The 24,172-nt window shown below is 49.7% G+C and overlaps 1 protein-coding gene across 3 annotated transcripts in view; it reads left to right on the forward strand.

Annotated features, from left to right (window-relative positions):
• The first annotated feature begins 604 nt into the window (after positions 1-604).
• prrc2c (proline-rich coiled-coil 2C) overlaps positions 605-24,172 on the forward strand; it is a 28,827-nt gene continuing 5,259 nt past the window's right edge. Inside the window, exons 1-26 of one of the 3 annotated variants that reach the window (XM_084163792.1) lie at positions 605-957; positions 3,408-3,485; positions 6,868-7,037; positions 7,636-7,810; positions 7,962-8,212; positions 8,378-8,721; positions 11,241-11,320; positions 11,445-11,572; positions 11,687-11,774; positions 11,959-12,112; positions 12,281-12,953; positions 13,111-13,286; positions 13,434-13,701; positions 13,864-14,071; positions 14,251-17,643; positions 18,280-18,437; positions 20,198-20,352; positions 20,512-20,914; positions 21,039-21,124; positions 21,307-21,501; positions 21,644-21,904; positions 22,034-22,228; positions 22,310-22,499; positions 22,651-22,851; positions 23,428-23,555; positions 23,938-24,107. In XM_084163792.1, coding sequence (XP_084019918.1) covers positions 6,923-7,037; positions 7,636-7,810; positions 7,962-8,212; positions 8,378-8,721; positions 11,241-11,320; positions 11,445-11,572; positions 11,687-11,774; positions 11,959-12,112; positions 12,281-12,953; positions 13,111-13,286; positions 13,434-13,701; positions 13,864-14,071; positions 14,251-17,643; positions 18,280-18,437; positions 20,198-20,352; positions 20,512-20,914; positions 21,039-21,124; positions 21,307-21,501; positions 21,644-21,904; positions 22,034-22,228; positions 22,310-22,499; positions 22,651-22,851; positions 23,428-23,555; positions 23,938-24,107 — 8,195 coding nt within the window. In that variant the 5' untranslated portion in view covers positions 605-957; positions 3,408-3,485; positions 6,868-6,922. The remainder of the gene's footprint in view (positions 958-3,407; positions 3,486-6,867; positions 7,038-7,635; positions 7,811-7,961; positions 8,213-8,377; positions 8,722-11,240; positions 11,321-11,444; positions 11,573-11,686; positions 11,775-11,958; positions 12,113-12,280; positions 12,954-13,110; positions 13,287-13,433; positions 13,702-13,863; positions 14,072-14,250; positions 17,644-18,279; positions 18,438-20,197; positions 20,353-20,511; positions 20,915-21,038; positions 21,125-21,306; positions 21,502-21,643; positions 21,905-22,033; positions 22,229-22,309; positions 22,500-22,650; positions 22,852-23,427; positions 23,556-23,937; positions 24,108-24,172) is intronic. The other 2 variants (XM_084163793.1, XM_084163794.1) reach the window with 2 other exon arrangements.

The raw sequence follows: 24,172 nt of genomic DNA on the forward strand, positions 1-24,172 counted from the left end.
TCCAAACAATTTGCTCCAGCTAGAAGTTGCTCTTAGACACTGATCTAAAATCAGTTTATTCTTACCAATTCTAGCCAATGAGAGGGCAGATACGCGTGTGAACAAAAAGCACAACTAACGGCGCTTTCAAGATGGGAACTCAGAAATAACGAGGTCAAATCATGACGTTGGTGATCTTCAGGTGGGAAAATCGTAGCTCTATAAAGAATTGGAATTTCGAGTTGGATGACCGTACAAAACAATTTTTCCGAGTTCCCAGTTTTCTTGAACGCTCGGAAGTCGGAGATTTCCGAGTTCCCAGCTGTTTTGAACACGGCATAATTCGTTTTTCTCAAAGTTTCCGGAATGCCACGTGTATTCACTTATATCAGTAAATTTGTAACAGCCTCAACATTACGAAACTTCTATTCCATTAAATAAAGCCTCGCGTAATTCTAAACTCAGACCACAATACAAAAATGGCTTATCTCACGCGGACACATTTTGGTCGGAGTAAATCTTCTCGATTCGCTTCATCCTACTCCCAAAACTGACGTTCCGCTGCCGCCGTCTTCTGTGCGTGATGATGTCAGACACCCGTGGACTGGCGGTCTGCCATCTTTGATTGTGCGACAGGCCGCGGCGCAAGCAGCTCTCAACGAGAGCAACACTGTCTCACACGAGACAACGGGTGGGCAAAAGCACCAACCGAGAGCCCCTTAACGTCCGAATAACGTCGGAAACCTCGGGAAAGAAGAAAGGGGAGCGTGTAGGCACAGAAGAGCTTCAAGTCCTGTGCAAGTCGAGAGGAAATTGTTGAATGCTAGCTACCACGTTAGTTACCTAACTAGCTATCGTTAGCAAGCTAGCGAGCCAGTTTTTGTAATCCGCCGGCCACACACTCGGCTCGGATATACTACAAAACAGGCCAAACCCAGACATACGACATACTAGAAGAAGAGAGACCGGCGGTGACAGGTAGGTCGCCATGTCAAGAATGTTGTAGCTAGTTCGTGGTGAAAAGCAGGTTAGTAGGGGTGATGGTGCTACGTTGGCCACTTAGCTAGCTCGCTAGCACTGTGCGTCCACTGAAAAAAGCCGAATGTGGATGTGATGATGATGGCGACTTGAGAACCGAAACTGATCGTTCTGACTCTTCTCACCTAGTTAACCCACCATGCTGTAGTGTCGTGTAAATCTGATCGATTGCAGCCAAATATACTGCTACTAGTGAAGAATCCTGTTTGATATCGTTAATTTGTGTTAGATTATGTTTGGTGTTTTGGGCTAGAAGAGGCTCCGGGCCGATGTGACCGGTCTTGTCTCAACCTAAAACTGGTCCATCAAACCATCGGCCTGCACGGTGAACCAGTTAGGCTACCATTTCACCAGTTAGTTAGCTAGCTGCACCGAGATTTGAATACCATCTCCAAGCCTTGAACTATTGCTAATATAAAAAAGCTATGCTAGAGGTTTGAACACACTTGGCCCAACGTCGTCCGGGTTTGGCCGGTGTAGGCCGTCATTGTAAATAATAATTTGTTCTTAACTGACTTGCCCAGTTAAATAAAAGTTAAATAAAAAATAAAACGTTACATCGAAATTTCATTGTGTTTTGGGCGTGACGTGTCCGTGCCCCTAGTTTAGAAATTAACCTAATTTTTGATTAACCTATAAACATCATCTCTCTAGACAACACGACCCAGACAGTTGGTAACCACAGTCCACGGGTTTAACATATTTTCTGGTGACCCTGTCTTCTGGACTACAGGATAAGCCCATTAGTAAATTATATGAACCAAAATCCATTTAGATAACCTCCGCTACCATTGATCCCGATCACTGATGACCAGGCATTTGACCTGGTCTTGAGTGTGTGAGGAGGTGAGTATGTGAATGTGCAACATGTCAGCGGAGATTGCTTTAGGAAATAGTCAAAATTGACTCAACCTCCCTGTCTTTCTGAATCCCCAGAGTGGGCCAGATGACGCCATTTCATAGGAAAGTGAATTGATCAACTTAAATTGATATTGATTATAAAAAGTCATCTGATGTCCATGGGAGGAGATGGAGGGATTGTCTCAAACTGATCATAGTACCAAGTTCCAACCAAAAGCCACTCATTGAAAACCCTTAAAGTTAATACAAGCAGGAAGCGGCCCTGCTGGGTGCCCGCAGTCAAACTTTGATGTTCAGTCCTCAAAGGTGGTCCTTAGTCCAGCTGATTCCATATTCAATGCCATCTGTTTTGTATATGCTGTTATATGCGTTAGGGAAGGTAACAGCAGGCATTAGTCCCCAATGACTGGGAAAATATTTAGAAACCATCTAATTCCATCTCCCTACGGACTGGAATATATTGCTGTTCCCTCCTCCCAAGAGGCTGCAGCTGAATATTACTTATTATGGGCTGAATCCCAAGAGGCTGCAGCTGAATATTACGTATTATGGGCTGAATCGCAATAGTCTAAAGTGGTTTCCTCGCTGCGTCTCCTCTCCCTCGTGTCCACTTATCTGAAAACAGGAAGGATAGAAGCAAAATGGCGGATGAATCGCTTTGGGGACTTGCTTTTACTAGCCCTGTTATTTCAGATCAGTCTAGGTGTGTGTAGAAATAAAAAAATGTATGCACTCACCAACTGTAAGTCGCTCTGGATAAGAGCGTCTGCTAAATGACTAAAATGTAAATGTAAAATGTGTGTGGTGGTCCTCTGTAGCATGGCTATTTGTTGACTACTGTTGTATCTCTGTGAGGGAGTGAGAGGTGACTCAGCTGATATCCACCTCAGCTGGCACAGTGCACACAATCTTGGGTCTGTCTGTAGCTTCCTGCCGTAGGGGCCATCTCGATAGTCTAATGCTGCGTTTAGACGAGAGGTGCAAAAACCATCATAGCAGTCGGCATAGCGCGACAAGAATGCAAGAAAAAGGGTGACGCAAAAGCGAGCCAGCACGACGGTATGTGTTGCTGTTGTGATTTCAGTAAACAATCTGTGCAAATAAACATCCGGTAGAAAACAACGCTACGACAAGTGGAAATATTTGAACTGGTGGCAAGTCCCCTGTACCGTGGCGGCTGACTGCATTCACCGCCAGCCTCAATGGCATGTACCGTCGTGCTCTCATTGAAAACAATGACATCCGGTTTGCCGTCTACCTCATACCATCTAAACGCAGCATAAAGCACAGGTGTCAAACTCATTCCACAGAGGGCAGAGTGTCTGCGGCGTTCCGCACCTCCCTTTACATCATCACGCACCTCCCTTGATGAATTAAGGTCGCTAATTAGTAAAGAACTCACCTGGTTGTCTAGGTTTTAATTGAAAGGAACAACCAAAAACCCACAGACACTAGGCCCTCCATGGAATGAGTATGTCACCCCTGGTCTAAAGGTTTCCTCTCCTTGTTTCCTTTACCCTCATTTACAGCGATCTGAAAGTACTTGGTGAAGGCAAGCAAAGCAAGGAACAAAGGAACAAATCTGGACATCTGATATCTGCCTAGAGGTGACATCCCATTCCTGAGCCTTCTGCACCTCTTCTTTCATCTCCTCTCTCAGCTCTCCCTGGAGGCAAAGGGCCAGGGTTACAGTTATAAGGGCTATATGTGTTAAGTCACTTTGGATTTCAAAAGAAGTCCCAATCAGAATATTATATGTTAAAGTAATTGGGCAGGGGAACAAGGTAAGGCTGGAGACTGGGTTGCAGACAGAGGGGACTGGGCATGATTTGAACTGAAGCTGGGATGAAGGTTTGTGGCTTGGTTGAGCAGGTGGGCAAGGACATCTTTGGGAGCATGGCTGGGTTATGTGGGACTTGACAGAGCAGGGGAACACCCTCTCTGTGTCCTTGATTGACTCAGTCCCTTTCTAGGGTCCCTCCCCTGTGGGCTGTGGCACAGGTAGGGGCTGGCCTGCCCTTTGGAGGAAGTGGCTCTGCTTATCGCTCACTCACGCCTCCCCTCTCCCAGGCGCTCTGCATTCTCTGCTAGCAGACGGGTGCCAGTTTAGGGTGGCTAGGTGGGTGTGTGTGTGTGTTTGACTTTGCTTTTGCTCATACAATCAGTTTACCCACTGCCTAGAGCAGGGGAATTCAACTCTTACCCTACGAGGTCCGGAGCCTGCAAATTTTCTGTTCTACCTGATACTTAATTGCACCCACCTGGTGTCCCAGGTCTAAAGCAGTCCCTGGTTATAGGTGAACAATGAAAAAACACAGTGAAACTGCTGTCGACGTCCAGAGTTGAGGGGCCTAGAGGAAATATTCATTACATTTCAGTCTGTTAAACTTTTACTACAATCATCAAAGCTTTCAGATTTTGGACATAAGCAATATCTGCCACAACAATTAGTGGGTCCTGACCTACCATTTGGCCATTATTTTATATCAGAGTGTATCTCCCATCTGCATTATGTAGGAGTGATGCCACCCACCAGAAGTCATTGTGCATTTGGGAAACAGCACTGTTGTTGTTAGACTCGGTGCTGTGTTAGCTGCCCTGGCACTCTCCATGCTCCAACATCGCTCCTCCATCAATTATGAATGGCTCCCGGCTGGTAGGCAGCACAACCGCACGGCTCAACAGAGGCTGCTGTCTAAGGGCCCGTCGGCATGGCAACACGTCATGCCCCATCGAGCGGAGAGAAGCCATTGTGATGGAGAGGTGTAGAGTCTCTCCTAGTCAGTCACTCTGAGGAGCTGTGGAGTTTCCTTCATTCTCTCTTTTCCCCCTGAGCTCCCTGCCTATGTGGCCTGGGCTGCTTAAAGAGCAGGAAGACACTTAAGACATCTTCTATCCCCATCCACTCAGGATCACTCACAATGTTTATTGGAGGAAGTCATGACTTGTTTTATAGCCATTATGGTGTGTGTGTGTGGTTGTTACTGTAGGCTCGTAAGAAATACCCATTACCTGTTTTTTTTAAGGCTCAAACTGACTGAGACCAGACTCGATCCGTTTTCCAGCATAATGTTTATTTTGCATTGTAATTTCCAAAAATGTCCATAATATATCTGCCGCTAATAGTGGAATGATAGTGTTTCACAGTATTATTTACAAGGGTTGGGCGGTGTCCAGATCTTCATACCGTCCTTCTCGCATCTCTGGATTTACGGTATTACCAGTTTAGTACACAAAGGGGCGCCAAAATAGCCCAGTGGGCTACGGTGAAGCAAGGTGGTGGCAGCGTTATGCGGTGGGGATTTTTTTCAGCGGCAGGGACTAGGAGACTAGTCAGAATCGAGGGAAAGATCAACAGAGCAAAGTACAGAGAGATCCTTGATGAAAACCTGCTCCAGAGCGCTCAGGACCTCAGACTGGGGTGAAGGTTCACCTTCCAACAGGACAACGACCCTAAGCACACAGCCAAGACAACGCAGGAGTGGCTTCGGGACAAGTCTCTGAATGTCCTTGAGTGGCCCAGCCAGAGCCCGGACTTGAACCCCCAGTTTTGACGCATGCTTGTCTGCAGGAAGAACAACCATACACGCTGGTTCTGTGTGAAGTCTGGATTCACTAGGGCAATGGGCCTGCCTGCTATGCTCGGAGAAGAGGGGGGAGGAACAGACTGTCCGAGAACGGGGAGGGAAGAAAAAAACGCAAGAAAATCAAGATGGCAGTGGCAGCTGTACTGTTAACTCATCGAAAGGGCTTTGACTTCTCAAACACTGCAAAAAGCGAAGAGCATATGATGCCCCGTCACCTTATTAATTCAGCCACTTACTTGGATAACTATCAACTTAAACATAGGAGTCACGTTAATGCATTTTTCACGCAGGAAATGATATATAAAATGCATAAATATCTTGCTGCGTTTTGTAAACGCAGATCTAAAACGCTTATTGTAATTTCTGCTCGGCATCAGACTAATTTTGTGCTTCAGTTGCACTTCTCGGATGAGAATCCACGAATGGGTATCAGCAGACAGCGCTCTGACTGACAGATACTCCAATCTCCGCTTTGCAGCTCCTTCAGGGTTATCTTTGTTGCCTCTCTGATTAATGCCCTCCTTGCCTGGTCTGTGAGTTTTGGTGGTTGGCCCTCTCTGGACAGGTTTGTTGTGGTGCCATATTCTTTCAATTTTTTAATAATGGATTTAATGGTGGTCCGTGGGATGTTCAAAGTTTCAGATATTTTTTTATAACACAACCCTGATCTGTACTTCTCCACAACTTTGCCCCTGACCTGTTTGGAGAGCTCCTTGGTCTTTGTGGTGCCGCTTGCTTGGTGGTGCCCCTTGCTTAGTGGTGTTGCAGACTCTGGGGCCTTTCAGAACAGGTGTATATATACTGAGATCAGTTGACACTTAGATTGCACACAGGTGGCCTTTATTTAACTAATTCTGAAGGTAATTGGTTGCACCAGATCTTATTTAGGGGCTTCATAGCAAAGGGGGTGAATACATATGCACGCACCACTTTTCCGTTCTACATTTTTAATAAAAAAATTTAACATGTTATTTTTTTCATTTCACTTCACCAATTTGGACTATTTTGTGTATGTCCATTACATGAAATCCAAATAGAAAACCCATTTAAATTACAGGTTGTAATGCAACAAAATAGGAAAAACGCCAAGGGGGATGAATACTTTTGCAAGGCACTGTATATACCGTATACTGCCCAAGCCTATTACTTACCTGCCAGTGTTGTGATTGGCTGTGATATTCGCCTATTGATTTCTCAATAGGCAGATGCCGCTTCGGTGGGAAAAATCAATAGGTGAATATCACAGCCAATCACAACACTGGCAGGTAAGTAATCATGTTAAACACTATCATTCCACTATTGGTGCCAAATTATATTAGATATTTTCTGAAAGTACAATGCTAATGTTATTTTAAAAGTCCTGTGTAGCACCTTTTTAAATAAAGTTTGATTTGTATTGCAGGAGGCTGGTTCTGGGGGTGAGACCAGAGGACCAGACTCAATGAGTTTCCAGCGAAATGTCAGAGAAGTCAGGGCAGAGCACCAAGGCAAAGGATGGCAAGACCAAGTATGCAACCCTTAGCCTCTTCAACACGTACAAGGGCAAGTCTCTGGAGACCCAGAAAACTGCAGGTACGCTCGCGCTTCCATCACACAAAATGTCTGCCTCTCCTTGTGGCTAGAGGTGGATTTGGGATTGTCCATAATACAGGGATGCAAACTCGTCGCTTTTCGGCGATATTTGCAGTTTTGATCTGAAAATAGACCATCCACGTGAATTGTGTAGATCCGAAGAAGAAGAGAAAATCGGGGGAAATCCAAAACCTCGAGAAACAAAACCAAGATAACGGAATTTGGCACCAAAATTTTTTTATCTTCCCTATGTGTTCCTGTCCAGGGAGACAGAGATTATCATTACATGTCATGATAAACCTTAAACGCAGACCAAAGAGCCCAACTCCCTCCTACCCCAGGACACAATTTTTGTCTATTGTGGTTTGGAAAGTTAACAGTATTGAGATTAATCAAATGTGTATTATATACAGTACTTATTCTCTGAAAATAGGCACTTTTTTTTTCTTGCACTTAACACCGATTTGTCACACTTTTCCACAACAAAAAAACGTTTTTTGGGGGGTCCTCACCTGCTTGCATCCCTGAAAATAAATGTGATTATGTAAACTCTGCTCCTTGCTAAATGTTTCATGCCCTCTCCTCTCCCCCTGTCCAGTGGCTGCCAGACATGGGCTCCAGAGTTTGGGTAAGGTTGCTGTCAGTCGGCGTATGCCCCCCCCTGCCAACCTGCCCAGCCTGAAGGCAGAGAACAAGGGCAACGACCCCAACGTTAACATTGTCCCCAAGGACGGCAGCGGCTGGGCCTCCAGACCTGAGGGAGGAGACGAGAGGTGAGATACTAGGGCTGCCCCTGAATGAATCTCTACACACACTGTTACTAGGTCAGAGTTATTTCTCGGCCCTAATAATAAACTACTTCTCTCCACTATCTCTCTCTCGCCTCCTTCCCCCCTCCCCTCCTCTTTGTGCTGTGTGTATCAGGCAGTCCGAGACCCCCCCACTCCAGCCTAACCCAGGGCCCCCCCAACCCCCAGAGGTCTCGTCCTCTGTAGGGGGCAGCAGATCCTGGGCCAACAGCAAGCCGCCACCACCACAGCTAGACGGAGGAGCCCCTCGTGTGAGCAGCCAGTTCCACCAGGAGTTCCCCAGTTTGCAGGCGGCCGGGGAGGCGGAGAAAGGGGAGGGGCAGGAGGAAGAGCCTTATGGACCTGGACCCAGCCTCCGACCTCAGAGTACGAACACACACTCACATCATTCCCCAGTCTGTCCTCAGAACATAAGCATTACACTCCTTTCTACCCACTACTCATGGACCAAACTACCCGACCTAAAGGTTGTTATTCTACCACAGAAATGACTGGTCTGTGTTGTCTTGTGTTGTCCCTGCTCCCCTATAGATGTTGGTAGTTGGCGTGAGGGCGGGGGCAAGAATCTGACCACAGCAGCCAGCCCTTCTGAGATGGACAGCCATGGGTCAGAGGAGGGAGGGGCAGTCCTCAGCACCCCATCACCCCCTGGGGAGGTGGAGGAGGGGAGCAGGGTGCCCCCTAGTGAAAAGCGAGAGGTCAGGGAGCGGCTGCTCCTGTCTGCCAAGCCTGCACCCCTCTCCTCTCAGCCCAAGCTACAACCCCCCTCCTCCTCCTCTGTGCCAGCCCAGCCTAAACTCAACGGGGGCCAGCAGGCCCCTGCCGGTGTGCCTCCCCAGTTCCACCCCCAGTTCAGGGGCATGATGCCACCCTACGTAAGTGATGGACTGATTATTGATTTGTATGGGTTATTGATTTTACTTGGTATTAATTTATGATGCCCCGCCCACTTGACCCAGTTCCTAATCGAACATGATTGTTTTCCTCCTTACGACCCATTCACAGACAAGCAAAACATTGTTAAATATGAATGAAATGTGTTAAAACTATTACATAACAAAAACGAATCAAAATACATTTTTATGTCACATGTGCCGAATACAACAGGTGTAGACCTTACAGTGAAATGATTACTTACAAGCCCTTAACCAACAATGCAGTTTAAAGAAAAATAGGTGTTCAAGTATTTACTAAAATAAACTGAAGTTAAAAAAGAAAGAAAAATAACAAATAATTGAAGAGCAACAATAAAATAACAGTAATGCGGCTATATACAGGGGGTACCGGTACAGAGTCAATGTGCGGGGGCTCAGGTTAGTCAAGGTAATTGAGGTTACATGTAGGTAAAGGTAAAGTGACTGCATAGATAATAAACAGAGTAGCAGCAGCATAAAAATGGGGGGGGGGGTCGATGCAAAAAAAGTCTGGGTAGCCATTTGATTAGGTGTTCAGGAGTCTTATGGCTTGGGGGTAGAAGCTGTTAAGAAGCCTTTTGGACCTAGTACTCCCTGACGAAGGCCATGCAGCCGAAACGCGTCTGAGTTTTTAAACTTTGTTTCGATTGAACATGCCATACAAATAAAGGCGTTTTAAATTAATTATATGGAGTGCCTTGGTCCTCCTTTCTTTTTGATATGTTAAATCTGTTGTGGAAAATTAATGAAAAAATGTAAATGTTTTTCACGTAGTGTAAACTCTCAGATGCCGAGCATCGTTAGCATTAGCATTCTCATAGGCTTAGCCTGGATGGGTTAGCTAGTTAGCATATTAGACTGTATCTAATGGTCGTTATCAATGCAGGCTGTATCCCTTTTCAATCAAAGATCAATGCTTGAAATGGCAATGTTGTTAGACACAGAATATCAATGACAAAAGACAGAAACAGTGCCAAAATGTTTTGTAGATGACATTAGGATATTTCCAATCTGTTGTGCCAAAAAGCTAGCTAGCTAACTCACCCAGTCAAAGCCTATGAGAATGCTAATGCTAACAAATGTCGCCTTAAGCGCTTATACTAACGAGCCCTTTCCCAACAATGCAGAGTTAAAAAGTAAGATCAAATTGCAAAAAAGGAAATGGTAACACAATAAAATAACAAGACTATATACAAGGAGTACCGGTACCGAGTCAATTGAGGCAGTATGTACATGTAGGTAAGGGTAAAAGTGACTAGGCAATCAGGATAGATAATAAACAGAGTAGTAGCAGCGTATGTGAAGATTGTGTTTTGTGTGTGAGCATATGTTGTGTGTGTGTTGGAGTGTATGTGTTGGTAGGGTCCAGTGAGTGTGCATAGAGCTGGTGCAAGAGAGTCGGTGCAAATTAAACGGGGGTCAATGCATATAGTCAGGCTATTCATTTGATTAACTGTTCAGCAGTCTTATGGCTTTGGGGTAGAAGCTGTTCAGAAGCCTTTTGGTCACAGACTTGGCGCTCCGGTACCGCTTGCCGTGCGGTAGCAGAGAGAATATTATGACTTGGGTGGCTGGAGTCTTTGACAATTATTTGGGCCTTCCTCTGACACCGCGTGGTATAGATGTCCTGGATGACAGCCTCTTCTTCTGGTTTTATTTAAATTACAACTTTCCACAGGCCTTTAAAGCCATATAGTCTAGTAAGGCTATAACACGGTAAATAATGTTTTGTGATAACTGCACTTGGGGCGTGCTCGGCCCTCCGTTTCCTGTAGTCCATGATCAGCTCTTTTGTCTTGCTGACGTTGAGGGAGATGTTGTTGTCCTGGCACCACACTGCCAGGTCTCTGACCTCCTCCCTATAGGCTGTCTCATCGTCATCGGTGATCAAGCCTACCACCGTCATGTCATCGGCAAACTTAATGGTGGTGTTGGAGTCGTGCGTGAACAGGGAGTACAGAAGGTGACTAAGCACACACCCCTGAGGGGCCCCCCCGTGTTGAGGGTCAGCGTGGTGGATGTGTTGTTGCCTACTCTCACCACCTGGGGGCAGCCTGTCAGGAAGTCCAGGATCCAGATGGAGATGTTCATCTCTGAGCTGTAGTCAATGAACAGCATTCTAACATAGGTGTTCCTTTTGTCCAGGTGGGAAAGGGCAGTGTGGAGTGTAATAGAGATTGCGTCATCTGTGTATCTGTTGGGGTGTAATGCAAATTGGAGTGGGTCCAGTGTGTCTGATGATGGTGTTGATGTGAGCTATGACCAGCTTGTTTGTGACTGGTAGAAAAACAATCGCAACAAATTGGATGCGGCCTTGTTGCCAGGCGTCATAAGGTGAATAAAAAGATGTGCAATATCTTACCTGATGTGGGATGTTTTCTTGTCAATAGTTGCTAGTTTGCTAAACATTTCTTTGACCTTGCAGAGTAGGATTCTCCTAGTAATGGCCGGGTGTTGTGTGTTTCTGTGTCCTGTTCTAGATGTTCAATGCGTATCCTAGGATGCCCTTTGCTCCAGTGCCAGGGAACATCAGATACCCTGTTCCACAGGATGGAGCCAGGTGAGTACGCACTGCACACTCCTACATCCCAACACACTTCATCATTATTACAACAACATAACTTCTTAGACCTCGCATCACCCATTCCCCAGTGTACTGACCCTCCTGTGTGTGGTGTCCCCAGGAGGGTCCGTCCCCAACAGGGGCCCCCCCAGGCCTGGATCAAGGACCCAGACAGACCCTCAATCATCAGCGCCACAGAGCTCAAAGAGCTTGACAACCTGGACACAGAGGCTGACGAGGGCTGGGCTGGTAAGATTAATCTGTATTTATACATAATGATTTTTTACATTCGTTACGTTTTAGTAGCTTTTCATATAAACTCAATGTAACGGTAACCCTCATCTCTCCCTGTCTGTTCTCCAGGAGCTCAGATGGAGGTCGACTACACAGAGAAACTTAACTTCAGTGACGACGAGGAGAACCATGCCGCCAAGGAGAAAGGAGAAAACTGGTGAGTCTCACTGAAGAAGGTGCTTCCTTTTCTGCCTCACTACCTGGGTTTGACAGACTGTGTTTGAACCATGGTTTTCTGTACGCCTCGAGACTGTTAGACTAGGCATTACCATGTAGAGCTAACACAAGATGCCTAACCATTGCTCTCTGTTTCTCTCTGTCTCTCTGTCTCACTCACTCAGGGAGTGGATGGGTAAAGTGGAGCGGATGAGGCCGCAGCGCCCCTCAGACGGCCATGAGGGCAACAAAGGCTCATGGGTAGATGGAAGGGACCCCAGGGCGCCCTCCCCAGGCAGTAAGGGGGCGTACAAGACCGGCCCACCACAGGACCACCAGGTGAGGCTGAGGGTGGCTGTTTGACTCGGTTTGGGGTGTGTTTGACTGGATGGAGGAATCCAGGACTAATGCACCATCAAGAGATTTACTATACAAGTTCATTTAGGTTTTGGAGGTTTTAAGGTAAAGTAGTAGTGTTATTCATTTATTCTTTCTCTATCTCTCCAGGGTCAGCCAGGTGGGCGCTCGGTGGGCAGCGGAGCCCCTCGCGTGGCTAAGCCCTCCACCACTGCGCCCCCTGCTGGCGAGGAGGAGTGCGAAGCCTGGCGCCAGAAACACAAGAAGCAAGACCTGTCTGAAGCGGTAGAAAGAGCCAGGCGGAGGAGAGAAGAGGAGGAGAGGAGGATGGAAGAGCAGAGACTCGCCGCCTGCGCAGAGAAACTGAAACGCCTCAATGAGAAACTCCGCCCGGCGACAGAGGCAAAGCACGGCCCTGCCGCCGAGACAACCAATGATGAGACGGGAGCTGTGCGTGAAGGCACACCTCATTTGTCTGTTCCTCCCCCTGTGTCCAGCCCTACACCTTCACAACCTGCCCCTTTCTCACAGCCCCCGAACATACCAGCCCCTCTCCAGGACAGAGAGAGGGTGGAGAGGGAAAGGATTGAGAGGGTGGAGAGAGTAGAGCCTAGTGCGGAGGAGGAGAGTCCATTTGTGCCTCGCCAGCCCAGCCCTCCAGTCCAGAGACCATTGTCCATACCTCCAGAGCCTCGGCTCGGAGAGGGCCCCCTGGGCCTGGTGGGTCCCCTGGGCTTGGTGGGCCCCCTGGTGGAGGAAAGCCACACTGAGAGACTGACTCCCATGCCTATCCGAGACTACTTAAGCACCGATGAGAGCAGAGGTGAGCCCCCTGGCAGAGCCCTGTGTTTCCACCAACATAAATTAAACTGCTGCTTTACCTCCCAGTCTTTCACTCCCAGCAGTGCCACTCTTTGTTTATTTCAATGACAAGGTTTTGGTTTAATTTCAGTGTGACTGACTACTGTCTCTCTCTCTAGTGGAGGAACCTGTGCCCCTCTCTCTGCCCCGTATGGACCCCCTCAGTGGAGAGGACGCCCCTGTGGCCCCCCTGGACCTTGAAGGAGAGGCGGGGGCTGCCATGCGCCCCTCTCTCACCTTGGGGTACTCTAAACAGTTCCAGAAGTCTCTTCCCCCGCGCTTCCTCAGGCAGCAGGTATTGGACTGGTGTTGCTTTGTGTTTTTATACCCAATTTTACATCTGAAATTCTTCTTGGAAAAAATAAAGTTACTAAATTCAGTTACATTCCATCTCTGTACTCTGGAGTCCTGAAGGTTTAATGTTGTCCATGTTATGTTGCAGGAACAGATGAAGCAGCAGCAGTGGCAGCAGCAACAGCAGCAGGGTGGTGGGGCTGTGTCCCCATCAGGAGGAGGTGCGGGTGGAGGAGGTGTAGCTGCCCAGCAGCAGCACCGCTCCCTGTACCAGCCCGTCGCCCCCCCTCACCATCAGCAGCACCTGGCTAATATGGGCTTTGACCCCCGCTGGCTCATGATGCAGTCATATATGGACCCCCGCATAATGTCTGGAAGACCACCGCTCGACATGCCAAACATGCATCCTGGACCTGGTACGGAGATGCTGACATGTGTGTTTTGACTGTTTAGGTTTGCTTGTCTTCTGTGGGTGTTGTTGCCCTGTATGTGTTTGTCACAAATAGCCATACAATTTATAGCGTATATATAAACTGTAAAATGTTATAATTTTGACTGTCCCTTCTCCTCGTTTACAGGGCGGATGCCTCCTAAGCAGATAGTTCGTAGAGAGCCAGGGGACAACTCCAGCTCCAGTTCTGACTCCTTCGACCACCTGACCAGGCCCATACGGGACCACAGTCTCCCCTCTGAACCGCGCGTAGTATGGGGGTCTGACCCATACCCCCAAACTGAACCCCTGCCCTCTGTCACACCCCCTAAAGCACGGGAGGACAAGGATACCAGGTGAGGAGACAACACAACACTCAGGCTGCATCTTAATACACTAACCTGGCTTTCTTGCCTCCACAGTAGATAGGAATGAGAGGACCCCCATTTAGAGCAGAAGCCCTTCTGTCATCAAGTGTGGTCCAATTGTCCACTAAGTTCATAGAGTTTTTGATTAAAACATCTCTCTTTCCCAGATTGGACTCTGGGTTGGAGCTGGAACGGGGTCTCCCAGCCATGTACGCCAGCCAGGACCACGGTCCCCTGGAACCCCACGGCAAGACCAACTTTTTCAGAGACTCCACAGAGCCCCTGTCAGTGTTGGGCCCCGGCCCTGAGGAGGCTCCAGAAACCCTGCAGAAAGGAGGGCCTGGTGGGTCTCCCTTTGAGCCAGTGGAGCCTGGCCTGCCCACTGGAGAGGTGGAGGCTCTGGGACAGGCCATGCTACAGAGAACCATCTCCCAGGGCTCCAGCCACTCCCTCAAACTGGATGAGCCCAGGTTTGACAACCTCCCCCTGGGCACAAAGACACTTGAGCTCCAAGATCCAGAGGAGAGGCCAGGCGCGGAAGATATGAAGGCCAGTAAAGAGCCTTTCTCCCAGGCTGCTGTGGCCAACAACAGGGCCACCCCTCCAGCTGATGGCCTCCAAAAGCCAGAGAAGCTGCCCCTGCCGGCCACCAGCAAGCAGAAAGCTGAGCTGCGCTGGGGAGGGAGGTCTGGGGCCGGCCGGCGGGACGGGCCAGGGGGAGAGAGGCCTGTACGCAGGTCTGGACCCATTAAGAAACCTGTACTCAGAGACATGAAGGAAGAGAGAGAGCAGCGGGAGGAGAGAGAGCGACACCGTGAGAGAGGAGAAAAAGGGGAGAGACCCAAGAAGGAGGAGCGAGGAGGAGGGAAAGCTGCCTCTGCGGCTGCTGCTGTGTCTGAGGGCCCCAGGGACAGACCCCAGGGAGAAAGAGAGAGGGACAGACCCCAGGGAGAAAGGGAGAGGGACAGACCCCAGGGAGAAAGGGAGAGGGACAGACCCCAGGGAGAAAGGGAGAGGGACAGACCCCAGGGAGAAAGGGAGAGGGACAGACCCCAGGGAGAAAGAGAGAGGGACAGACCCCAGGGAGAAAGAGAGAGGGACAGACCCCAGGGAGAAAGAGAGAGGGACAGACCCCAGGGAGAAAGAGAGAGGGACAGACCCCAGGGAGAAAGAGAGAGGGACAGACCCCAGGGAGAAAGAGAGAGGGACAGACCCCAGGGAGGAAGAGAGAGGGACAGACCCCAGGGAGAAAGAGAGCGGGACAGACCCCAGGGAGAAAGAGAGCGGGACAGACCCCAGGGAGAGAGGGAGCGGGACAGACCCCAGGGAGAGAGGGAGCGGGACAGACCCCAGGGAGAGAGGGAGCGGGACAGACCCCAGGGAGAGCGAGAGAGGGAGCGGGACAGACCCCAGGGAGAGCGAGAGAGGGAGAGGGACAGACCCCAGGGAGAGAGAGAGAGGGAGAGGGACAGACCCCAGGGAGAAAGAGAGAGGGAGAGGGACAGACCTGAAAGAGAAAGGGAGAGGGACAGACCCCAGGGAGAAAAGGAGAGGGACAGACCCCAGGGAGAAAGAGAGAGGGACAGACCCCAGGGAGAAAGAGAGAGGGACAGACCCCAGGGAGAAAGGGAGAGGGACAGACCCCAGGGAGAAAGAGAGAGGGACCTACCCCAAGGAGAAAGAGAGTGGGACAGACCCCAGGGAGAAAGAGAGAGGGTGAGGGTCAGAGCCCAGGGAGAAGGAGAAAGAGAGAGGGACAGGCCCCAGGGAGAAAGAGAGAGGGACAGGCCCCAGGGAGAAAGGGAGAGGGACAGACCCCAGGGGGAAAGGGAGAGAGAAAAGGCCAGGGAGAGGGATGGGAAGAGTGAGGCCCCTGAGACAGAGGGGTCTGGGAAGGGCCCCCAGAGATCCAGAGACACACATGCCCTGTCAGGAGCCCCGACACTACCCTCCCAGGACCACAAGACAGACCAACTACCGACCAATGACAAACACCCTGAACCTAAATTACCCTCTAGGAAGGAGTCCAACCTGCCTCTACGGGCCTACCGCCGTGAGGAGAAGGAAAGAGACCGGGAGAGAGAGATGGAAAGGGACAGAGAGAGAGACTGGCCGGCTGATGGTTTTAGAGGCAGAGGCAGAGGGGAGTACTACTCTCGAGGACGGAGTTTCCGGGGGACTTACATTGGTCGAAGTAGAGGTGGGCGGGGTCGTAGTCGAGGGGAGTACCCTTATCGGGAGCCGCGCTCGCGCTCAGACCTCCCTGCCGCCGGTGGCGCCGCTGCCTTCCGCTGCCGTGAAGAGAGCGAGACGCGCAGCGAGAGCTCAGACGTCGAGGTGATGCCCAAACGCAGACGGCGTCGTGGCTCCGATACCGACTCAGAGAGCGAAGGAGGACGGGAGTCCGCTAGCGACACAGGGGCTTCAGACCGTGAGCCCAGCGCCAAACCACCCCGGCCGCTCCGCAGTGAACTACCAGGAGAGCCCCGCTCCGGACCACACAAACCTGGCATCGGACCCCATCACCTGGGGGAGAAAGGAGGGCCCAGGGGAGGAGATGAGGGAAGGCCCAAGCCAGGCTTCCTGCCCAAAGGAGATCCTTCACGGCGGGGGAGAGGGGGACTTTTCAGCAGACGAGGGGGGGCCAGGGAGAGATTAGGTCCTAGGTCAGCTCCACTTAGTCGACCAGGAACCAGAGAGTCATCCTCCCAGTGGCCCTCTAAACCCATGGAGACCTTCCGCCCCGAGGACACAGAACCCTCATCATCACGCTATGACAACCGGGACACCCACTCTGACCAACGGCCCATTCGAGGAGACAGAGACCGGCCGTTCGAGGGGAAGAAGTTTGGGGAGGGGGGACCCCAGAGTAGCAGAGACAGAGAGAGGCCCCGTCGCCCTCGGCCAGCCCGACCCCCCAGACAGGACAAACCCCCCCGCTTCCGGAGGCTGAAGGAGAGAGAGGCTGCTGTCTTAGCTGGAGGAGAGACAGGACCCACCTCCACTGCCCCTCTCCCAGCCTTAGTGCCTGGCCCTGTCTCTGTGTCCCCTACCCTCTCCAGAGCTCCAGGGACCCCTGTCACCCTGCCTGTAGAGGGGGAACCCACAGCTGCTGACCTGACCTCTGACCCAGCCCTGCCTGAGGCTACCCCTCCCACCACCTCTGCCGTGGGCACCAAGTCACCTGACCTGTCCACGCAGAACTCTTCTGACCAGGCCAACGAGGAGTGGGAGACGGCGTCGGAGAGCAGCGACTTTAACGAGCGTAGAGAACGGGAGGAGAGGAGGGGAGCGCGAGAGGCTGCTAGCGCCACTGCCCAGCCCTCGGCCCCAGCCCCTCTACCCCCTCAGAGCTCAGCACCCCCCAGTAGGACCCCCACCGAGGGAGGGGTGACGCCCAAACGTGAGTCAGCCGGGCCCGCTGGGGGCAGGAGGAGTTTCTCCAGTCAGCGTCCGGTAGAGAGGCAGAACCGCTGGGGGAACAGCGGACCCAAACCAGGCCGCGGCTACGCAGGGGGGAAGGGAGAGAGGAGAGGAGGGGGCAAGGCTGGACGCAGAGGGTGAGTCATCCACCAATCTCACACCACGATTTGGTTTGGCCTTTTAGTTTTGTGCATTGACTGTTTGCATGTTATATCTTCACTGTTAACATAATGAACAATATCTTATTATAAACCCATATTATACAACCAAACTCCATGCTCTGCTGTTTCAGTTTGTGAGTGTGAATAAGAGCTGTGGAAGTACTCTCTTCCTGAAGGACAAATGTTTCTCATCCCCTTTCCTATCGTATCCTGTTCTAATTGCTGGCTGTGTGTTTTGGTTTGGAGTTATATATAGAGAGAGCGAGTCAAGGTATATTTTTGGTCTGCTACCTCTCTACTGTGGCCGCTCTCTCTGGAGTAGAATACACTGGGTACACATCACTCCCTCTCCCTTTCTGCCTGCATCTCAATAGTCTAAAGTGGTTTCCTTTCCTTGTCTCCTCACCTTCACCTGCACTGATGTGAAAGCAATGTCCTCAATTACATTACTATATATTGTGTAATCAGAAAGGACTACTAAAGATCCTAAAGTTTTTAGACTATTGGATGCACGTCTTGTTTTTTTTTATAAATCTGCTGTTTCTCTGTACAGTGGCCTGTCCTCTTGTCTCTCTCTCTCTCCCTAACATGTCTCTCTCTCCTCCCCTCCAGAGCGGCCCCTAACCCAGACTCAGCCCCAGGTGGGGGAGTGGTGCGTACTGGGGGTAAAGACCCTGCTGGACGCAGGAAGGACGAGACCAAACAAACCAAACAGAAACCCAAGGAGAAGGAGAACGCTCTGTTGCAGTTTGACCTAAACAACTATGCCAGTGAGTCACATGCGTGCACACACCTGCTATCTTGTAGGGATGTAACAATTCACCCATACTCATCGGTCCCCGGTGTAAATGTTTAAGATGCGAGTGTATCGGTCCGCGGGAGCCCAAACCACTCCAAACGAAGCATGCATCGGTAAGAAAACCGACCCAAACGTTATGAATCGTCGGTTCACTCAAGTGTTTTTACTCGTATACTTTTTTTCTGCCTTGTTCCAAAAATACCTCTGATCTGTTGACTGAATTGATGCGTCCTCTCCTTCAGCTTATCAAACTTTTATGCAAATACAGTTACTGCGTATGACATTGATCTACAAGTCAGATAACTGTGTGCTCAGTGCGAGAGACACAGCTGCTCGCGCCAACGAGAGGTAGGCCTACCCTGTCTCTGTTCTAATATTTGTACTAAAACAGATATTATACCTTCAGCATTCAGATGTTTGTAAAATGGCTTTCGCAATATTGAGGGACAACCAATGTAATTTGCTGGGTCATTATTACCAAATGCGCTTTAGAAAATTGTGTTTTACCGGTGGAGCTGTGTAGGCTACCGGAGTGTACACAACTTGCATATTGCTGGTTGCACATCTATCTGCTGATTGGGGATATTCATTGCCAGGCTCACCGTATAAAATATTTCTGGTAGTTCTGCTACAAACATTTAGTGCGTTTGGTCATTTTTACATGAACAGGGTAAAGGTGTAATTTCATAACAGGGACAGCAATAACTTTATGGAGGGCAGCTCTCCTCCATAAAGTTCCAAACGGTCAAAACCATTCGCTTTTGAGACTGGGTGAAATCCCAAACTGTGTTTATATTAATTGGCTATGTACATGTCATAGCTAATTTCTAATGATAAATATTGACATATTACTAGCTCAAAACATTTTAATCTGCTATATGACAAGTTAATCAGTGGGTGACACAAGGAAGTAAGGGGACAAAAACATGAATTGCCCCGCCTAATCTGATAGTGGTAGATACCCTATGGATCAGCTCACACAGTAAATCATTCACACACACTCTGCTCAGAGATACCGGCTAAGACCGATTCAGCTCCTGAGCTCCATCAGTATCAGATATTATCAGGCGGCAGGTAGCTTAGTGGGTAAGAGCGTTGTGCCAGTAACCGAAAGGTCGCTGGTTCTAATCCCCGAGCCGACTAGGTGAAAAATCTCTGTGCCCTTAAGCAAGGCACTTAACCCTAATTGCTCCTGTAAGTCGCTCTGGATAAGAGCGTCTGCTAAATGACTAAAATGTAAATATTAATTTAGAATGGAAAATGAATGCATCGATTCATTCCACAAATCGAATTGCACAGAATAGTTTCAAACTAAACGTATAGTTCCTGTATCGTATCGGAGCCCGTGTATCTAGATGCGTATCAAATCCCTACTATCTAGTGTCCATCTTGAAATTACATTGAATTTTTTCAATATGCAACGGGTACTGTAATGCCATATTGGCTCAATACTAGGGCCGGGACGATACTTGCATCGCAATGCTCATTAGTGTCGTGGCAAGGAAACGGAACATGAAGCGGATTTAACTTCTTTAGGAAAACATCCCTAATGTTGGAAACAAATATTATGTTGTCACATTTATTTATTTATTTTCAAAGCTATAGCACACACTATTTTACATACAGCAGGGATCGTCACAGCCCTACCAATACAGAATTTGACATGCTATTGTTCTAGAACTTGTACCTTGTCCATGGAACTGATGTCACTTTCTATGTGCTGTCCTGTAGGTGTGGTGATCATAGATGACCATCCAGAGGTGACGACCTTAGAGGACCCCCAGTCTAACACTACAGACGACGGCTTCACTGAGGTGGTCTCACGCAAACAACAGAAACGACTACAGGATGAGGAGAGGAGGAAGAAAGAGGAGCAGACCACACAGGTGAGAGAGGGAAGGAGGGAGAGGGGGTGTTCACTTCACCACTGGGAGGCAGTCACTCCTGTATTGACTAAACACAAGACTTTTAGTCACACTGAGGACCGTAGGACCCTAACATCTGACATCACTAACATGTATGTTGCCTTATGTGTCGGTTTATAGCACTATGGGAAGAAAGGATCAGGGGAAAAGGGGAGGGGAGGAGGCAAGCTGCCTCCAAGATTTGCCAAAAAACAACAGCAGCAGCATCAACAACAAGCATCACAACAACCACAGCAAGCCTCAAAGCCGCAGCCTCAACAGCCCTCACCTCCCCCCCAACAACCCCAGCCCCCCCTCTCTGCCTCCAAGCTCCCGCCCCCCTCCCAGTCTGCTGCCTCTCCCCAGACTCTGGAGGGCTCTGTGGCCACCCTACCCCCTGCCCCGACCCCCATCACCGTGGACTTCACCTCCAAGACCCCCCTTCCCCCCGTGGCCCTGCTCACGCAGCCGCACAGCACTCTGGGTACGGAACTCTGGGAGAACAAGGTGGCCGGATCCACCATTCTCCCAGACGTCAAGAAACGTGAGTCACACAACATCAGGACAGTCATATTTCACAACAAGAGATGACATTTCATTAGTTAAAACTTCTACATGAGCTAGTGTTGTTCATATGCTTGGTCTCATATCTGTTGTGTGTGTTTCAGTTGGACCTATCAGCCCTCCTCAGCCTCCTTCAGTCAGTGCCTGGAACAAACCTCTCACCTCCTTCACTGGGACTGTCACTCCTGAGGTACGGACCTCCCGCTCTCACTGTCTCACTGTCTCGCTCTCTCGCTGTCTGTATAGTAGCCATCTAGCACAGTGTTTCACAACCTGTATTGTACAACAGACTGACTAGCTATGGATCTGTTCTGTTTCATTGTGGCTCCAAATAAAGGGCTTGGTTGGTTAAAGTGCCTTTGTGTGTTGTAGGGAGTGAAGCCTGGCTCAGAAGGCAGTGTGGATCTAGGGATGGACAGTATCCAGTTTGGAGCCCCATCCTCAGCTGGCAGTACAGACAGCGATGGTGTACTAGCCATGCTTGAGCCTGGACCTGACAACAAACTACCTGCTCCTAAAGAACAGAGACAGAAACAGCCTCGTGTCGGGCCTATCAAAACACAGAAGGTAAACACACACTGACTGACACAAATACTCAGAAAATCCATGGTGACTGATACGTTTCTGCAAAGAATTACATTTACATGATTCTTCATAGTTTCTCAACTTTAAATGCATCTCTTCTCTCTCCTTCCATCTCCCTCCCCAGCTCCCTGACATGGAGCCAGTAGAGCCTAAGGAGTACAAGCCTGGCCCTATCGGTAAAGAACGCTCCCTGCGAAACCGCAAGGCTAAGGACGTCCGCGGGGTGGAGGGAGAATGTCTGGATGGGGGGGTAGTACCAGGAGGAGGGACCAGCAGAGCAGTAGACTCCAGCCCCACCAACACAGACACCTCTGTTCCTGAGCTGGGGGGCGATATCGAGGGGATGATCACCATACCCTCGGCAGAGTATGCCTGCAGCTCCAAGGTGAGAGGGGATGGGTTGGTTGGTATGGTATACCCAATATTGCCACCAGTCTATCCACCACATTCATGAATGCTCCATTCATTCCAGTTATATTGACTTAAACTTGTGTGTGTGTGTGTCCCCTGCCAGGAGTCAGTGACCGACTACACCACCCCCTCGTCCTCTCTGGCTGACAGTGTTCCTACTGGAGGGAGTAAGATGGAGGAGAGCCTGGTGGCCAATGTGGCCCTGCCCCACTCTCTGCCTCTCCCTCGTAGAGAGGCCTTACAGCAGACCTCCAGCCTCAGTACTGTCTCTCCTGCTTCTGTTGACCTCACACTGAAGGTACACACACACACACACCACACACCCCAATGCATAGTGTGTCTATCGGCTTCTAATACGTGATCTGATTTCTCTGGTCAGATGGAGTCAGCCCGTAAAGCGTGGGAGAACTCCCCGAGCCTGGTAGAGAAGAGTTCTCCTGTCAGCTCCTCTTCTCCTATCACCTCCTGCACCTCCTCTTCCTACTCCTCCTTCTCCTCTGCCTCCATGCCTCAGATACCAGTAGCCTCTGTCACACCAAGCACCTCTTTGACAGGTACAGTCTTTCTTTGTAAGTCAATAATACTTGTTATACAATGCTTTTACAGTAGTACACTAATGCTAAATGGATTGACGGTTGGGCAACGTCACCCACATAAACTGCAACAGCAACTGGGTGTAGTGACATCTCCCCCCTCTATGTCCTGTCACCATCCCCCCAGGTGCTGGGACATACACCACGTCCTCTCTGAGCACTAAGACCACCGCGGCCTCTGATCCCCCCAACATCTGCAAGGTGAAACCCCAGCAGCTGCAGGCTGGATCCATAGGCGGGACCAACTTCTCCCAGCTGGGCTGTGTGGCCCCCCTGCTTCCCCAGCAGCAACAAACTCCACAGGTCTACGTCTCCCAGTCTGCAGCAGGTGAGTCCTCCAACACATCTGACGCTTGTATGCACTTAGAGGTATGACTAGGGCCAGGAGTTTTTCCTTAACTACATGACCTCACCAGAAAATGACTTGGCCCTAGTTAGTTACTTAGACTTAGTCTAGCAGATACTACTAAACCTGAATGAACAGTTCTGTAGAATGGGTCTAGTGTTGTGCTCCTCTCTCGTCTCGTATCAGTGACTGCTGAGTGAGCCTCTCATTGGGATGCTAGCTATAGAGCTTACTACAGTGCAGTAGGCCCCATAGGGCGGTCAGGTATTAGCCTCTATCAGAGAGAGCTGAGCCCACAGGAACAGCCATCACGGCTCATAGAGGACATAATTACCTCACGTCTCCATAGAGGACACTCATTTAGAGAAAGGTCAATGCATTCACAATCCTTATGTGATCTGAGATGGAGACAGCTGTAATGTTACTGTGAAAGTGATGCTTGTGATTAAAATGTCCTCAGGACACACACAATAGTCTTGCATTTGTCAGGATTGTGGTGAGTTTGTGAATTGGAGTTTTGATCCCTTTTTCTTTCACTCGCTCTCTGTCTCTGTGTAGGCTCTGCAGCCCAGATTCCAGCGTTCTACATGGACACTAGTCACCTGTTCAGCAACACCCACCCCCGCCTGGCACCTCCCCCTCTGGCACAGCACCAGCAGCAGGGCTACCAGCCTAGACTCTCACAGGTACACACTACAAGGATCTCTTTAACTAGTCTTAAAGCTTAAACTGCCTTTAATGTAGCCTTATTCTCCCCATGTGTAGCCTTATTCTCCCCATGTGTAGCCTTATTCTCCCCATGTGTAGCCTTATTCTCCCCATGTGTAGCCTTATTCTCCCCATGTGTAGCCTTATTCTCCCCATGTGTAGCCTTATTCTCCCCATGTGTAGCCTTATTCTCCCCATGTGTAGCCTTATTCTCCCCATGTGTAGCCTTATTCTCCCCATGTGTAGCCTTATTCTCCCCATGTGTAGCCTTATTCTCCCCATGTGTAGCCTTATTCTCCCCACGTGTAGCCTTATTCTCCCCATGTGTAGCCTTATAAGGCCTTATTTTCTCCCCTCCAGCAGCAGGCGGCGGTGCAGCAGATTCCTATCCCAATCTATGCTCCCCTACAGGGGCAGCACCAACACACACACCAACACACACACTCTCACCAGGCCCAGCTAGGCCTCAGCACCGGACCTCCCGTCTCCCAGCCACAGGACCTCTTCAGCTCCTCACTGCAGCCTTACAGGTGACAAACACACACACACACACACACAATTATATGTATTTATCAAACAATGCTGTTTGGTCAAA

This window comes from Coregonus lavaretus, assembly GCF_964263955.1.
Source record: "Coregonus lavaretus genome assembly, chromosome: 6".
NCBI classification, from domain to species: domain Eukaryota; kingdom Metazoa; phylum Chordata; class Actinopteri; order Salmoniformes; family Salmonidae; genus Coregonus; species Coregonus lavaretus.